This window comes from Uloborus diversus, chromosome 4, assembly GCF_026930045.1.
Source record: "Uloborus diversus isolate 005 chromosome 4, Udiv.v.3.1, whole genome shotgun sequence".
In the NCBI taxonomy this organism is placed as follows: Eukaryota; Metazoa; Arthropoda; class Arachnida; order Araneae; family Uloboridae; genus Uloborus; species Uloborus diversus.
Genome location: NC_072734.1, coordinates 26,915,614 through 26,934,486, shown reverse-complemented (window position 1 = coordinate 26,934,486; position 18,873 = coordinate 26,915,614). Strand labels below are relative to the sequence as shown.

Genomic DNA, 18,873 nt, shown 5'->3' with positions numbered 1-18,873 from the left:
CGTACGATACATTGATCTTAAAGCAGTAACGAATCCTTTGATGTTAAGCATGTAGTCCAAATGGCTTTTCTCTGTTCTCAAAATTGCGCTAATTTCTAAAATAGCCGAACACGGCTCTTATTATGAATAATCGTAGCAAATTTGAAAAGCATTTTCTAGATCACTGGGTCATTTTCTAAATTATTTATCCTAGACTTCCAACACTCGTCTTAAATGGCTTCCTATTTAGAACAAGTGTTTGGAATGGATCTTGGCTGCTTGTTCCTTTTAATGCCACTTAGGAGATGATTAGGCACACGCTGTGACATAATTATCGTTGTCATTGAAATAGTCTTTTCAAAGTGTAATATGCGGGGCTTCTGCACATTTTTGAACTCTTCTTTTCTTGGATTTTGTTTTCGTTTGTTTATTTATAAAATTCATTTTGCAAGTTAACGCTATCTTTTTTACTTATCCCTTATTAGAAACGACTTTATCCCTTATTAGAAACGAGATTTCGAAGGAGAACATAGATACAATAATAAAAAACGAGGAAGGATATACTGCTGTGTGAAGTTAAAGAGCAGTATTTATAATTTTTTTATTATTATTATTTTTTTGAATTTTTGTCGTCGATTGTACTTTAGCTAATAATTGTACAGGCTTGCTTATTTAGTTTCCACTCAAAACAAAGCCCCCCCCCCAAAAAAAAATGAATTTTGACATCTGGAATTTAAATTATGCTTTTCGCAATCACGGGTATGTGTGTGCATGTAGGCGTGAATGTTTGTGTCTGTGTGCAGGCATGAGTGTGCGGGTAGTTGTGTGTATGAGTGTTTGTGTGTGTGAGGGGGGGGAATGTGTATGTGTCTGTAGGCATATGTGTTTGTGTCTGTGTGCAGGCATATGTGTTTGTGTCTGTGTGCAGGCATATGTGTTTGTGTCTGTGTGCAGGCATGAGTGTGTGGGCAGTTGTGTGGGTAGTTGTGTTTAGGTGTGTGTGTATGTGTAGGTGTCTGTATGTATGTGTTTGTGTATATGTGTAGGTGCATGTGTTTGTTTGTACGTGCATGTATGTATGCGTGTAAGTGTAGAAAATTGACGCAACCTGGAGATGGCTTTCGCTAGAGGAGCAGCATCGTGAGGAGCTGGTCGACGATTATGCTGCAGAGGGTGCTGGCGGGAAAATAAAATGATAGCACATCAAAACAGTCAAATGAAAGCAATAAGCAATCGTGATTGGTCAAAAAAAGAGAAGAAGAAGAAGAAGAAGAAAAAAAAAACGTCAAATTCCAACAGCACCCTATTAAATGAATCAAGCAACCAGCGTTTTGAAGCACTAAAATTGCAAATTACTGCAGACACGCATTTCAGTGTTACAAGAAACAACACAACTAAGTGTGAGCTTCTGGATGAAAAGTCATCCGAGGAAAGCAACACGGTGGAACAGGAGACAGTATAAATATCAAAAATGAGAATTTAACAAAACAAAAAAGAGAAAATGACACTTGAAGCCAAAATGTATTACATAATTCCATCAGGAAAAAGAACTATTCAGTAATTAATAAATTTCTAAGAAATCCCATAAACATTGCAAATTGTCCAAAAATGAAACCACTCCGAATAAATTAGCAATAAATTTACCGACAGGAAAAATTATGTACGCAATTCATGTAACAAATGGAGAAATGCAGAAAAAAAAACAGAGTGAAGAATAAACAAATTGGAAATAGTTGATCACAAAACGAAATAAGAAAGCAAAAAATGAAAAAATAATAGGAAGAAATGTACAGACGTTTACATGAAAATAATAGAAAAACTAAACCAATTTTAAAAATGGAATCCACACAGATGAAAAATACGGAATTGCAGTAAGATCGTTAACTAAATTGAACCGGTTCTCAGGATATGGAAAGATTCCCAAAAATCAAGATCCAAGGAAATGGGGCATTTTTGGATAATTTGACAAGAGTTAAATTCAAAAGAGTGGTTCGAATCCCAACAATGTTGAGCAATACTGGATTTATTCAGCTGTTGTTTTTTCACATAACTTTGATGTTCTTTTAAGAAAAATTTCACAGAACGACGGGTCTGTCCGATGTATCTGAGTCCGCAATTGCAAACAATTTTATAAATCCCACAACAAAATTTTGAAGTTCAAGAAACCTGTTAGGAAATAAAAACCGAAGTTGTTGCGATAAAAATCTAAAAACTATAACTCTCGAGCGTTCTTCGTTAACCTACCCACTTTGAGCCACCCTCCCCTAATTACTCATCTCTAAAATGAGGTTTTTTTTAAATCTCTGGAACTCAATCCTTATTTAAACACTAATATTAAATATCAATTTACGCGGTTTTGATTTACGCTGTATTTTCGTGGAACGTAAATCCCGCGTAAAACGAAGGTCTATTGTATTTTGCAACTATAACCTACGTTGCTGTTTTTGGTGTAATTGTGAAAAAAAGAATAGTTCCATTTGGAAAAAAAATCAAGCATCTGTCATGAAAACGATGTTTTTTTTTTTTTTTTAAACTAAAACTGTTTTGTTTTTTTTTTTTTTAATTGAAGACCTTAGTGCAAGTAGGGGGCAGCTCTACGTTTTGCCATTTTTTATGTTTTACATTGAAATAGACGAAGAAAAATATTATCTTTCATTCCGTACAAAGGCGAGACATCTCCAACCATTGTTCACTAACATATTTTTAAAAGGAGCTGTAACAATCTATGTTTTAGGAGAAAGTGAAAAAAAAAAAAAAAAAAGCATTGCCTTTTTTATTCTATTTTGAAACTAAAGCAATTTTTATAAGTGAACTTATATAAAATTTGTTTTGCGTACTACCATTATCCATACTACCCGTATTATCCGAATTTCCGGCTATCCGGATTGCCTGGTTCCAGTTATTCCGGATAAACGAGGTTGTACTGTAGCAGTTTAATGCGTTACGTACAAGTATATCAAATTTGGTTTCGCATCGCAGATCCGGTTCGCTTAATCGGACCAGCCGCTTATTAGGACCAAACAGATCCTGCCCCAATGTGGTCCGATTGACCGAAATGTATGAAAAAATATGTATGAAATCATATGTACTACAATGGACATTCGAAGTTTTGTATCACATTAGGAAAGAGAATGACGATATTAATAAGTGAACAGTAAAAGCTGAAATATTAGAGGAAAAAAACAACATTATTTGTTACCTAATTACCAAAAATGTTTCTTACAATTGCGCGAAAGGTAATTTAAATATCAATCGATGAACAAAAAGTGCGTAAAAAATCTTTTTCTTCAAAGGGAAAATAACGTTATACGTTTAGAGCGTACCATTCACAATTTGAATCTCTTATTTTTTTACACACACTTGCGTTTTTTTGCATTGGAAAAAGATGACGAGATTTTCCATAATGAGACAAAATTCTTCAAATAAAGAGCATGACATGCCGCAGTATTATTTAACAGAATTGTTTTTTCGACTTGAGCTCATATCAGAGCTAAAAAGCTGTCAAATAGCACGGTATTCCTCAGAATTATTAAAGAAAAGGATTTTTTTCTCTCTGTGGATAATATTTTTCTGCGGTGGAAGAAAAATTACTTTATTTCTCCTCTTGACAAATGTATTTTATTGTCTTTCTGACAAATTATTTTTATCAAATTCCCTTTTTATAGGTTGTCTTGAGTTGCTTTTTGAATATTTTATGCTAAGATGTTTTCAATGTCTTGTTATGAATGGTTCAACATAAACAATGAAGTTGTAATTAAATGATTCGTTAAAAAGGGGTAAAAATAACCTGATATAAAAAAGTCATTATTTATCAATTATTTCAATGTGACGAATTGGTTTTTAAACGAAAAGAAATTTAGACATACTGTCAGATGTCTATTTATCTGTGCATCGTTTTATAAAGTCAATCGCTTTCGCTCGGCTAGATGTCAATAAAGAAAAAGTTTTTGCATTTTAAAACTACCTCAAAAATGATGAAACGATCAAAAAAATTTTTTTATTGCTTATTTCAAAACAAAAAACTGTTCTGAACACAGGGGAAAAGTTTCATTGCTTTAGTTCAAATATTTAAAAAGTTATGAGTGGTTTTAGACCATGTTCCCTATGTGTTCTTATGCAAAGGAGAAACTTCAAATTGCTTTTTCTCGATGATGGTTTTTTTGTGTTTTCATGTCATTAGAATCCTTAAGGATTTTTTTTCTATTAAAGATACAACTTTAAAGTAACACTTTTTGCAATTGGGATAACATATTTGACAAAACTGTGCATTGGATAAGCATTTTCTAAATCACTCTAATGTTTAGAGCATGTTAAATCTTTAAAAACCAAATTAAAAAAAAAAAAAACTTTGATTTTTTACATAATTAATCACAGAAAATTTTCTAATGAACTCATAAGCAAATGAATGCACAGATTTTTAGAGATGATTATAGTGATCGCTTTGAAAAAAAACTTTTTTAAATTAGTGCAAAAATAAAAAAGCCTTAATGATTTTAAAAAATTAAAATTTTCCTCAATTTTTTGAATTTTCAAAAAAAAAAAAAAAAGTAATATTTTTAAATTTTGCAAATAAATTATTGATTACGAAATAAGTATTCATGTTATGGCTTCAAAGAAATATAAAATTTATATAAATTAAAGAAAAATGTTTGAAAGGTACTGTGATCCAATAAGGGCTGTCCATAATTGATTTTACGCTTTGAGGGGGGGGGGCATCTAAGTGCAACAATTTTGATCAGGAGAAAGGAAGGGGGTAAAATGAAGTAGGAGGGAGGGTGTCAAGTATGACAGAAAAAAATATGTATCATTTGTAGCGACCCCTTAAAAATATCTAAAAAAAAAAAAGTTTGACGGCAATTTCATTAGAAATTGTCATTTTACGCGTTCCATTATGTTATTGCTTACACGAGTGTTTGGACACACCTGATGCAATCCAGAGTCACAAAAGGTTCCTGAGTTAGTAAAAAATAAACATTTCTAGCACAATTATTTATTTTTAAACGAACCTTTGAACGAATAATAGAAAAAACATGATGCTGAAAAAATTATTTACATCAGTAAGGAAGGTAAAAAAAAAAAAAAAAAAACCCACACATACACACACACACACACAAAGAAACGAACAAATAACATAGAGCACGAGTTCTTCACTATCAGCTAACAGAACGAGAGAGAAAAAAAAAGAAGCTTAAGTTAATGATCATTCCTCGAATAATTCAGGATCAAAAACATAATTTGTCTCACTGAATAAAATCCCATCGTGCGACAAAAGAAAATTGCAGAAAAATAATGAAAAACTTAATTTACTTCCAGCGCTATAAATGCATCTGGGATTTTGGCGATCGAACAGAATCAGAATCTCACTTAATGACTTACACATCGAAGCTAATTATGATGTCCTAAATGAATGTGTACTTAAGTATAAGCGCATTTAAAACATGTACTAAGTTCGGTTGATAGTGTTCCATAGCAAATGGTAGCTCTGTCTTTTTTAAAAATGTTTGATTTTGATTGGAAGCCTTAATATTTTGAAAAATACGGGGTTTAAAAAGGTTAATGTTTTTTAAAAAGTATAATTTATTATGGTTAGATATAAGTTTTTTAATGTTTGACATATTGATCCATCCATTTGCAAGTCTTTTTTTAAAGTATATATTTGCACTTTATTTCCGGAAACTTAAACATTTGTTTTCTATTGTTATATATATATATATATATATATATATATATATATATATATATATATATATATATATATATATATATATATATATATATATATATATATATATATATATATATATATGAATATGAGTAACCTTTATGCATCACAACATAAAGTATCAACTCTTTAAACATTATTTGTATTCAAAAGTAAGGATTTGTATGTGTTGCGGAGGTGACTGTACAGACACACCCGTACCACGTGATCACGTGTTACTCACTGTTTTTAAATACAAAAAAATGTTTAGAAATTCGATATTTTATATTATGATACATAAAAGTTACTTGTCTTCATATTAGGATTTTTACATTGGTTGAGTCAGAGGTAAATCGTCTGTCACCTTCCTATTGTTCACAATCATTACACATATTTATCTTTTTCAATGTCACATCACCAAAATTTGATTTAGAAAGATTTCAACTTCTTTCATTCTCACTGAGGGTATTAACCAATGTGAAAATTTTCATAACTATCATTCTAATTATATTAATACATATCTAATTATATTAATTTATATCTAATTATATAATTCATATCTAATTATATTAATACATTCCAGTATTGGTTATAGTTGCTTATTGCTCTGCAATGAAAAATTATTTTTAAGTAACTATAAACCAGAGGGTAATGATTTATTGATTGTATGATGACGATTACCAACAAATCACCGTTCTTAGCACATAAAAGCCTTATAAATAATCCGACAGTGGCAGCTGGGAAACCAGTTTTGTCGAAAAAAAGTTGACTTTGGAATTAAATTACACCTATTACGGTAAGTGATAATTGATGATTTACACCTATAACGGTAAGTGATAATTGATGACTTACACCTATAACGGTAAGTGATAATTGATGAGTTACACCTATAACGGTAAGTGATAATTGATGAGTTACACCTATGACGGTAAGTGATAATTGATGACTTACACCTATGACGGTAAGTGATAGTTGATGAGTTACACCTATAACGGTAAGTGATAATTGATGAGTTACACCTATAACGGTAAGTGAAAATTGATGAGTTACACCTATGACGGTAAGTGATAATTGACGACTTACACCTATGACGGTAAGCGATAGTTGATGAGTTACACCTAAAACGGTAAGTGATAATTGATGACTTACACCTATAACGGTAAGTGATAATTGATGACTTACGATCCATAACAAAGTAAACTGTGCTGTTCCTGTCTGCCAGTCTGTGTTTCCGGTACCAGGGCGGCCTATGTATTTGTATGCCATGCCTCTCCAACGTCCTTTGAAACAAGGGAAGATCTCTGCTGACGACATTCTTCTGGCCGCGGACGATGGCAGTCTTCCTCTGTTGCCTCAGCGCACGTAGCGATTGGTTTTCGATCTGGAAGAAAAAAAAACGTATTTCCTCACAAAAGTGAAAGTTTATTAAATACTGGTGGTACCCGCACGGCTTTGCCCGTAGTAGAAAATTAAAAGGTCATTTGGTTCGCCTGTATATTTATATATAATGGATGATAAATTTCTCGCCAATTGGCTACGTTCATTTGCTCACCCATTTTACGGTTCCACGTTAGGACAATTTCGTAACTTAATCTTCCACGTTGTGATAATTTGCTCGGTAAAATGTTCTTAAAATTGGAATAGAAAAAGAACAAAATCGAATTTTCGAAAAATCGCTTCGAGATGCACACCGCCATGCTACAAACTAATTTTGTGCCAAATGTCATGAAAATCGGCCGAACTGGCGCTGTGCGCGTCACAGAGATCCATACATCCTGTCAGAGATCCAGATATCCAGATAGAGATCCAGACAGAGAGACTTTCAGCCTTATTATTAGTAAAGATAATAGACGTTTAAGATCTAAGCGTGCAGCTAAGGTGCTTAATATTGTACTTAACCCTATCTAAAATTAGTGAAAATGAGACGAAAGTTTTTTTTTTACAGTTTAAGAAAGGCTTTGTGCAGCGTAACGATTATTTATGTTGAATAACAGTTTTTGTGTTGTACAGTATGAATTTGGTGTTTTATGCCAGAAACGGTAATATGTAGTGAAGGAAAATTTTAAAACAGTTTGAGGGGTGTTTACAAGCATCCAAAATAAGAGTGTATGTTTATTAAAATGTCGTCAGGGGCCTTTGAACGCATCCCTCACGTAAGTCAAGTCTTTACTGTGTTTCAACTTTGACGCATTACCTAAACAAAAAGTTTCCTGCTTTTAAATTGAACCCCTGTTTTAAATTAAGCCCCCCCCCCCTCCACGCCTAGTCTAGTGGTCAGAGAAGTCTGACTGCGATGAAGAGATTCCGGGTTCGAATCCCGACTCCGTCACGGGTATACTTTCTCTCTCTTGTCCTTAGTGTGAATGTGTTGTTATGCTGTGATTGGTTGCCTAAAGGGCCCTTATGGCATGTGTGTACTGTGGAAGTCGGACTTCATACCAAATTACGGTACAGTTGGAAAAGTGAAGCAACGCAACCCAAATTGCCAGCCTAGCTGGCACACGACAACAACAACACACAACCCCTATTAAATCCAATTAACACGTCAATTATAGCGAAACTTTCCGCAAGGAATAACAGAGAGACACACTGAAGTGTTCCTTGTTTCCAGTTCAGGAAAACCTTGCACCAGAGTTCTCGAGTTACCTCAACTGATTTCCATTTGGTAAACTTTTTATTTCCAGCCCTTTTCCTCATTCGGGCGGAAAACCGCAATCATCTTTTCTTCACCTGTGAATGATGGTCGCTGCGGGGCAAAACGGGGTAAACTCGCACGATAATTTTTTTAAGAAAAATTTCGTTCTTCTGGCCCAGGAGGTTTGAAGAGAAATGAGGAGCCCTTGGGGAACGACTGGGCGGAAATTACTTATGGTACATGGTAATTTTTTTTTTGTTCTTTAACTAGAAGGAGATCTTGTATTGATTGTACTGTACGAATTTGAAGATGAAATAAGAGTTTTAATTAGAGAGAGGCGAACTCTTTAAACAAATTTATGAATGTATCTACAAATATACGTTTTTGCTGTTTAAGAAATCATTAAGCTGACATGTTGCTTTTTGAAAAAGGAGGACTGAGCAGACCTTTGATCTATCTTTATTATGTGAGCTTTTCAGACTCCGAGAATGTTAACTAACTTTTAAAAGGGTTGGAAATTTATCCTGAAATAAAGTTATCTTTTGTTTGACTTGAATGTAAAAGAACTCGAGGACCGTACTATACTAAAGTAATTTTAAACTTTTTGGCGGAACTTTGTTCTTTTCTATTTTGAGAAACATCAGATTCTGAGACAGGTTATTTTTTTCTTTGTATGCTTCCCAAACTGATTCACCTATTTGAAGGGGTTTTTTTTGTTAAATTTAAAACAAATAGGTACACAATGGAAAAAATATTTTTACCTAAGTTAAGATATTATGCACACGTGAAATACAAATTTCACACGCAGCACCCCGTAATATCTACCAACGTTAAAGTTGGTCAGCCTTTGAGACGGCTGCTCAGTTCAAAGGCTGAAAGAAAATAGTAAAAATCATAGAACAGTTAATTATCATTGTGTTCAATATTTAGGTGAGCAAATAAATAAAATTAACTCTTTATTGTGACAAAGAATATTGGTATCAAAACAGAGTAAAGAGCCGAATCTCTCATTTTTTAAAAATCAAACTGACCGCAGAGTTAAAAATAAGGAACGTAAAGTACACTTGCCACGATAACGTCTGTGGTACTTTTTAAAGGTTTGAGGGAGAAAATCTAAGTTCTATTAACACATTTTAAATTTTTTATAAATCGAATCTTTATAAAGTAATAAAAAATTCTATTGAAAATTTCCGTATTGGTTTGACATTCGTCAAAAATGAAGAAATATTTTTTTTTTCCAGTCCTTCGTCTCTAACATTCTCATGATCGCAATGAATTGGAAATTTTTTTAGTGCAATATACATGTGTCCCATTGGAAGGCTTCAGCGAGAAACATGTGTCCCACCGTTACAGAAACAACAATTGAAAATGCAATAAAAGCTAAGCTATTTTTCAATCAAATCTATCTTACAAGAGTTATGCGAAACTGCTCGTGGACATATAAAGTGCGGCAAAAAAGCTCGGACAAAGTTTGTATTATCGAATGAAAGTAAACTGTAATTACTTTTTAATGAGTGTGTTTTATTTCTTTTTGTCTCACACTTCATTTAGAAATCAATTTATTTTCAACTTCGTAGTTTATGTTTTGCTATTTGGCATTTTTACGATGTCAAGCAAAAGATCTTCTTTTTATAGCTGTTTAGCCAAGGAGAACGACAGTTTGTTTGCTTGATGACGTCGGCAAACAGTGTTTGATGCAATATGCCGTTTCAAGGAGCCTGAAAATGATAGTCGACGTCCAGGATGAGAATCAAATGTGCAATGAACACCTCCGTCAATCGTAAGGCTAACAAAAAGTGAGTTTAATGAAATCCTCGTGTTTCCATGAGATAGGTCGTTGGTGAAACGGGAATATATGACGTATCAGTGCGGTTAAGGGCAAAAACTGAGCTCAGACAGATGCTCTACTATTTCCAGAAAGCTAAGCCTTTTTCTGAAGAAAACAAATTTGTGCTGCTTCAAAGATGCCAAAAACTTTTCAGACGGGCCGCAAGTCACCGCTGGGGAAAGATTCCTTTGACTGATGAGCAGCTCTTTACCGTTCAACCAGCTCATAACTCTCAGAACGATAGAATTTGGTCTGTAGACACTCCACGCACTTTGATAAATGCTGAACATCGGCAAAATCCGAAGTCGGTCTAAATGTGTGGCTGAATTTGCACACGCAACAAAAAAAAAAAAAAAAATCGCTGATTTTTTCGGATGAGGGCGTTAAAACTAATCAAAAAGTCTACCAGTGGTACATTTTAGAAGCTGTTGTACTTCTATGAGCCAATATGCCCTTTGGCAATGCAGACTGAGCGTTTCGTTTAGAAACTCCGCTCTACCTCACTTCACCAAAAATACTAGAGTGCAAGCCAAAAGTGCAAGGTGAATTTTCCTGTTATGATGTCTGTAGAGTGGGCACTCTACTGGCTAAACCTTAATCCCATGGATTACAATGTATGGCCTATTTTAGAGTCTAAATCACACAAAAGTTTGAAATCTCTACACTGTAAAAAATATCGGAACACTCTCTGAATATACAAAACAGTTTTCCGTAATACACAGATTCGTACGCCCTCCGCAGTTTTCTGCTATAATCAAAAACGTTTCCCGTTTAGCAAGAAAGTAAGAGTCGACGCATGCACAGATCACACGGCAATTTTATAGTCCAGCAGCAAATCTAAACTGAAACTTTCGAAAGCACGCAATGAAAACAAGTGCTGACTCATGTATGCGAAGTAACACTCATCAATGGGATTAGTAGAAGTTTTGTTCCTCGCATGAATTCACTGAAGGTAATTTTAAAGTCTTTTATTTTCTTGCATATGTATCGTCATGAGATTGAATTTGAAGCTATGTCATTTATTTTTAAGTACGAAGTGCAAATTCTCGACGCATGCTCGCGGAAGGAATACAAACTGAAATTAAAAACCAAATAACTGCCGAGAGGACGCCATGTAATTTCATTGCGTCGCATAACTTGTGTAGGTAATTTACTTTTTTCTTGGATACTTTTCTTCTTTCTACCAAATGGGTAATTTTTGTTGGCAGAATTTTATTCTGTCATAAAAATCACCATTTTGGTGACCAAAGCCTGCAAAAGACCACCACCGACGAATAGGTAAGTCGCTTTGCAACTCTATTACTTTAAAGAGATTTAGTTCATATAAATCTCGTTAAAAAAAAAACTATTTTCTTTAGTGTCATTTTTTCGTTGTGAACTATTGCAATTTGAAAATATTTTACATTACATAGAACACATATTTAAAGTGCAAGTGTGTCTAGTTTTATTCTGTAAAATTTATGAATTGAAGATTATAAAACAATTTAAATAAGTGTTATTGTGTACTTTGTTTTTATGTGTCAATCTCAGTTAATATTTGGCTGAACATTTATGTATCAAGCATTATGAATTAAATGTTATAATATGCAAATTGTCAGGTTTGATAGTTCGTCTTTAAGGTTGCATGTTTTCATTCTCTTGTAAACAGTGTAGCTAGATTGTATGAAGTAAAAAAAAAACTATCTCTTGTAATTAGGAACATAGTGCTTCAGTTTTATCTAAATGACAATATCTCTTTAAATATTTGCATTAGCGAAACGCTTTAAATTAGTTAAATGTGTATTAATTTATTTAACAAATAGATACATATATGTATTTAAAAGTGTCTTCATTTTTTTCGTTTTACGAGCCTCAATTTTATCAAAAGCAAAAAAAAAAAAAAAAGTCTTAATAAAATAATTTTGTATTTTTACACCATATTAAAGTATTTGACTTATAATTTATATGATACTTTGATTTATAATGTATATGATACTTTGATTTATAATGTATATGATGTTGCTTTTTCAAGGGGGGGGGGGGCGCTTCATAGCATTTTATGAGTGCACCATCACTCTTATGGTGAGGGGGGGGGGGATTCTCGTATATATGAAATGGAATAATCATGTAATAGAGTTCAATGTTTTAATAAATAAAATATATAATGCATTTTGCGCACACTGTAAAAATAAAACAGTAACCTATTTTGAATAAGTATTTATATTTGTGATGAGCTGGAAAAGGGCAAGAACAGAAGAATCAACCCGAATGGTTCCAGCAGGGGGACTTGGTGTCATATTTAAATTCATCAATTTCTCTGTTGGTACTTTTCGGTACACTTTGTTCGTCAGAGAAATTGACTTGAGGTGAACGAATTCCGGAACGCGAAGGGTAGGTAAGTCCTGTCAAATTTTATCCGAAGATAAAAGCTATCAAGTTTGATACAAGATGTGTTTTTAAGTTCTGCATTAAAAATACAATATGTTGATAGTTTTGTCTTGAAAATATTGAGAGAAAAACTGAAGTTTAAGATTGTTTAACAAACAATCCCCACTTTTCAGAAGGTACCCCCCACTCCAATTCCCCGACGATTTTGTGATTAGGAATGAAACTACTAGATTATTTCATAATTTTTCAAAAATTTATAACTGTGCATATGTTATGCTGTTAACCATGCTATTTGTCATTAGAAATTCCAAAAAAAAAAAAAAAAAAATCACGAATGATTCTAAAATTGCTTGTATTATTGCTCTTAGATATGAAAGAATTGAAACTGATATGGTATGCAATACTATAATAAAGAATTATATTTTAGAAAAAATCACGGAAAAAGGATCCCGAAATTCCCGGAAACGTTTTTGAAAATTGTTTGGAGAATTCCGAAATACTCGGAAACGTTTTCGAAACTTTCATGAACCACAGCTGCACAGAATACTCAGAAACATTTCTGGAAATTACGGAAAGAGGATTCCGAAATACTCAGAAACGTTTCTGAAAATTACAGAAAGAGGATTCCGAAATACTCAGACACGTTTCTGGACATTACAGAAAGAGGATTCCGAAATACTCAGAAACGTTTCTGAAAATTACAGAAAGAGGATTCCGAAATACTCAGACACGTTTCTGGACATTACAGAAAGAGGATTCCGAAATACTCAGAAACGTTTTTGAAACTTTCATGAACCACAGCTGCACGATATACTCAGAAACGTTTCCGGATTTTTTTTACAGTGTAGTTTAAAAAGATTTGCACCCAATGGCTGAAAATTGTAAAAAGCGGTTGTACTTCTGTTTAACTGCCAACAGCAGCCAGTTTAAAAACGAATAAATGTATGGATTGCTACACTTGGAAATTTATGGTCTACGCATATTGCTATTGATTGTGTTTTGTTAATTTTATTATTTTCAATTAAGTTGAATTAAATATTGCTTGCCCGGTTTTTTTTTTTTTTGACGCATCCCGTATACATGCTGGTGGTAGTTAAAAAATAAGATTTTGTTTCACGATTTCTGAACACTGCGAAAGCTTTTGTGATATCAAAACACGCGTTCCCACTGTTGAAGGTGAACATCCGGTTTCAAGACGTAAGTGCATACGTCCAGGGGATGGCACAGGGGGCGGGGGGAGGGTAAACATTATGGAAGGGGGCTAGTAAAATTCATTTGTGACAGGTCCCAAAAGTGCTGTTTCTGTGCACGCCCTCGATACCTTTATTAGATGTTAGTTTAAAACATAGAAGCTTATAATCCTTTTATTATTTTATTCTAGAAAGTTCCAACCATTTTGTGTTTTGTAGACCTACTGAAATCATAAAACCAACTCACAAATTTCAGAAGAAAGTTATCAAAGGAAATGAGCTAAAAAATCATTTTTCTACTGAATGGATTCATTTGGTTTCGTTTTACTGATCGCTAGCCAATTTTTCAAGGTGAAAATGGTCGGTCAGTACTTCAAATTTGTTGTTTAAGTTCGCGCACATAAGCAAACTGATTGGATTAACTATTTTCAGCCATAAATTGGAGTAAAGGAATAAATTCATGAGAAGCAAACCCGTTTTACATTTGTGAATAAATATGTTTTATTATTATATTTTGCATATTGAAGTGATTACAGCAATTGTTTTGTAACTTAACCAGATGCAATGCTGGTATCTTCGTAGGAAAATCCGAGGGCGCGTTAGCGTTTTCTTTAAACCCCTCTCACATTAGGCTCTGAGCTTAACCTGAATATCTTCTCAAGTCTATCCGACATATTTTTAAATTTATTCCGTCTTTACTCGCTCCTAAAACCGAAAAACCTGAGCCCCTTTACTTTGAATTGTATTTGTCATTTTTCTGTTACACATTAAGTGTGGGGGCAGTTAAGAGTAGGTAAATGGATAGCAAAATAGCATATTCTAGAAATTGAAACTCTCTCTATATACATGTTACAAACTAATATACATTCTGAAATGTATCGTTGAGGTTTTAATTAGAAACAGGCGACTCTATTTTTTTTTTATTTTGTTCTCATCGTTAAACCCGCTGCATTATTTAAAGTAATATTACTACCTTAAAATGATTCTAAGTTGTTAATAACATGCCATTCTTTTCATTCCCCACTCGAAAAAAAAAGCAAAGCAAATCCAACTCATAATTCTATTTTTAGTTTAATTCACTTACATGAAAGTATTTAGAAAATAAATTTCGGATTCTTTTTCAAAAAAATCCAAATTTCATATAAAAAAGTGAATTATCATGGAAAAAAACCTAAGAATAACGAAATATTACTTCAAGTGAAAAACTCTCATCCTTCAGAGCCTTTGACCCACAGTTACAGTTACCTCAACTATATTTTTCATTTTCCAAATTTTTATTTTCCGTACCTTTCCCTATTCGGGCAGAAAACCGCAATCATTTCTTCCTGGGCTGTGAATGATAGTCGCCGCGGGACAAAGCGGGGAAAAGTCACGCCAAAATTTTTGAAGGAAAATTTTATTCTCTTAGCCCTGGAGGTTTGAAGAGAAATGAGGAATTCTTGTGGATATGACTGTGTGGAAACTTGTGCCAGTACGTGTAAATTTTTTTTCTGAGATCATACAGATTAATGCAAAGATGGTAAAGTGGACTTGGAAAGGGAGCTTTAATTATATTGATATATTTCGCATCGGGTAAGTTGCGAAATTTCTAATTTCGGAGAAATTTTCGAATCTTCCAGCGAATTTCATCAACTGGAAGTTATTTAGAAATTGAGTAAAATATGATAAGTTGATTTTGAAAGTTTTCCCATTATTCTAAGTATTTATTTTTATTGAAAATATTACTTTGAGGAAGTAAATTAGTTGATCTTTTCAGAGCTGTAATAGTAAACCTCGAAATGCTCGTTTATGAGGCTTACATCAATGTATATTGTTTAATGCAAATGTGTAAGTTACGAAAAATTATGCTCAACCTAAAAAAGGAATGCGAAGAGAATTTACTCACATACTTTAACTAACAGGAAACAGACAGATTTTCTCGGTACTTGTACTTTTCTTTTGAGATGGTGATTAATGGTTTGATTAAGTTGGGAAGTGAGCTTTATTTAATTACATTAATGTTTTTGGTATGGCGAAAAAGTTGCAAAATTTTCGATTTCATGGAAATTTTCTAATCTTCCAGCGAATTGCACCAAATAGAAATTAATTCGAGAATGAGTAAAATATGAGCTTACTCCGAAAGTTTGAAAAAAAAAAAAATAATAAGTACAGTGGCAGCCGCTTATATGAATCATATTTGATCTAAACAGTTGTGATTCCATATAAAAGGTGATTCAATAAAGCTGCTAATTTAATAAAGCTGGATTTTGTTCTATTTTTGACACTTTGATTTATTTAAGGGGTTGAATCAATTAACCACTGATTCAATTAAACGAGGTTCACTGTGTTATGTTTTCACTTCTTCAGCTGAAAAGTTTATGCCATTTTTTATTCGTGATTTTTTATTAAGTGAAAAAAGGAGACTTTTTAAAGATTGCGAATGAAACATTTTTGTTTTACTGATCTGAAAATTATTGCTTAGTATTGAATCATCTTTACTAACAATAAAGCTGTCTGGATCTCTGTGACGCGCATAGCGCCTAGACTGTTCGGCCGATTTTCATGAAATTTGGCACAAAGTTAGTTTGTAGCATGGGAGTGTGGACCTGGAAGCAATTTTTCGAAAATTCGATGTGGTTCTTTTTCTATTCCAATTTTATGAACAAAAATATTATAAGATGGACGAGTAATTTACCAAATTATCATAACGTGGAACCCGTAACATGAACACAAGCCAATTGGCGAGATACGAAATTATCATAACGTGGAACCGTAACATGGGTACAAGCCAATTGGCGAGAAAATTCACCATACATTATTTGTAAATATACAGGCGAACCAAAAGGCCTTTTAATTTTTCTATTACGGGCAAAGCCGTGCGGGTATCACTAGTGTTGAATAAAACAGGGATGACAAAAGAAAATTCTCTTTTAATGACCTGCAGTTTTTGTTAAAAATACGAGCAAACGGTCTGACGTTTTATCCAATGCAAGGGAAAACATGTGTACAGTGGCGTGTCTCGATATTTGAGGAACATTTTGATCATTGCGTAGGTAAACATACGCAAAAAATAAAACTTTTTTCTTGGTACATTAGATATGACGTTATACTCATGTTTCGCAGCTTTCCCATAAACGATGGATCATAGAGGTGCAGTGCTTTGGTTGTGTTTTATACATTTTCTCTCGGCGAACATTGTGCCATATCGCACTCCAAATAAAACCGTAGCAACCACTATTTGTGGTGTAACCGGCTGGATAGGACCCTGAAGAAAGCGACATGTATTTGTATATGACTTTTTGAAGCAAGCACACTTATTTTAGATACTTGTAAACAACCTTCAAATTGTTTTAAGCCATTCCTTAACTGCATATTTCTGTTTCCCTCATAATGAACTGAATTTTTACTGTTATTTATTTTTTTAATACTGACTTTTTAGACATAAAATAATGTTACCATCCAACGAAATCTTTCTTCACGTAAGAGACTTTTTTCTTTTCCCATTTTCACTAGCTTTAGATGAAGCAGCGCGCTTGGGTGTCTGTACTTTTAATTAACTCTTAGAATTAAACAAAAAACAAATGGAAAAATAGTGGTTATTTGTATGCACTAACAATGCGAGGGTTTGATGGAAACTTGTCTCCAGCGATGTTAAAGAGATGAAAATCATCGAAGAAGCCATTTAAAAAAAAAAAAAAAAAAAAAAAAAAAAAAAAAAAAAAATCCGATACTTACGCGCCTTGCTTCGTTTTCCGAAAAATATTGTGTTATGGGCGAGGAGTCCGCCTTAACTCCGAAATACGCTCTTCCTGAAAAAGTCGTGTTGAATTTATTTCGCGTAAGTCAATTCGCGACATACGGCTAGTCCACTGTTTTTCATTCATTGCCTAAAGTAAAGTTTAATTCTACCAACTAATCCATGTTACAGAAAATTTCAAACATTTGAAATTTTCTGAGTTTCAAATTACTAAAATGAAATTAGAAAAAAAAAAGAAAAAAAAAAGTAAATTAGAATAGAAAATCTTCCTACCTACAGAAAAACGTTTATAAGTCTTCGTGCACAAAAAAGTGTTTAAAAGATTAAACGGTCTTTCTTAGTCGCGTTTTCTCTTAAACGATCCAGAAACTTAATAGTAGGGGAGATAGCGACAGTTTTTAATACATTATTTATATAAGGCCAGAATTTTTTTAAATATTAGATTAGTTTACTTAAAAGAAGAAAACGCGAGTCTACCAAAAAGTTATCGTTGCAATAATTAATAAAAATTTTTGCAATATGTTGCAAAAACTTGTGAAATTGTCTTATATATATAAGGCTGAAATTCGGTAATATTATTGATTACGTATAAACATAACGAAAAATATATGTCTACCGCGTCCGAAGCGTTGCCGTGCCGTGTCTACCACCCACGCAAGGTGCGAAAAATCAGTCAATTTTGACTTAAATATATAAGCCTAAAATTTTTTTTAGTAACTGTTTACAATGTATAAAATATAAAAACAAAAGTCTACCAGTTGTGTTATGTTGCAAAGGCATGATAGACGTCACGGAATGTCGACCTCGTACCTCTATGTACCGTTTATCGGACCGCTAGCGCTCGCTCGAAAAAGTTTGCTTGTCGTCGCGAAATTTCAATAAATAAAGCTGATTTATTTTTTAATAAATAGTTTAAATCCTGTTTTTATTAAAATTTTTAATCTACCGTGACTAAGAGGTTGCTTAGTCTTTGGTAGACGTTGCTTAAATTATAAAGTAGTTGGAAAAGTATCAATGATTTAAGTATATTTAAAAAAAAAATTTTAACATTGAAACGAAATTAAAAATTATTTTATTAAAATTAAAATTATGTACAAAATTATAGTGAAGTTCATTTTTCATTAATAATGTCTTAACCTTTTAAATTATGCCTCTTTTATTTATTAATTTTTTATGATCAAGTACTTATGAAATAAAATTTTGTGCATCGATCTTACATAATAAATAATTAAAAATAATCAAATAAACAGTTCTTTACATATTAATTAATCTTTACTAATAATAAAGCTGAAAGTCTCTCTGTCTGGATGTCCGGAGGATGTCTGTAGGATGTCTGGATCTCTGTGGCGCGCATAGTGCCTAGACCGTTCGGCCGATTTTCATGAAATTTGGCACAAAGTTAGTACGTAGCATGGGAGAGTGCACCTCGAAGCGATG

General features: G+C 33.1%; 1 protein-coding gene across 1 annotated transcript in view; it reads right to left on the bottom strand.

Moving 5' to 3' along the window:
- LOC129220418 (cadherin-like and PC-esterase domain-containing protein 1) overlaps positions 1-18,873 on the bottom strand; it is a 285,857-nt gene that overhangs the window by 168,304 nt on the left and 98,680 nt on the right. The window contains 1 exon segment of the mRNA XM_054854837.1: positions 6,863-7,061. Within this exon segment, the coding sequence (XP_054710812.1) occupies positions 6,863-7,061 (199 nt within the window).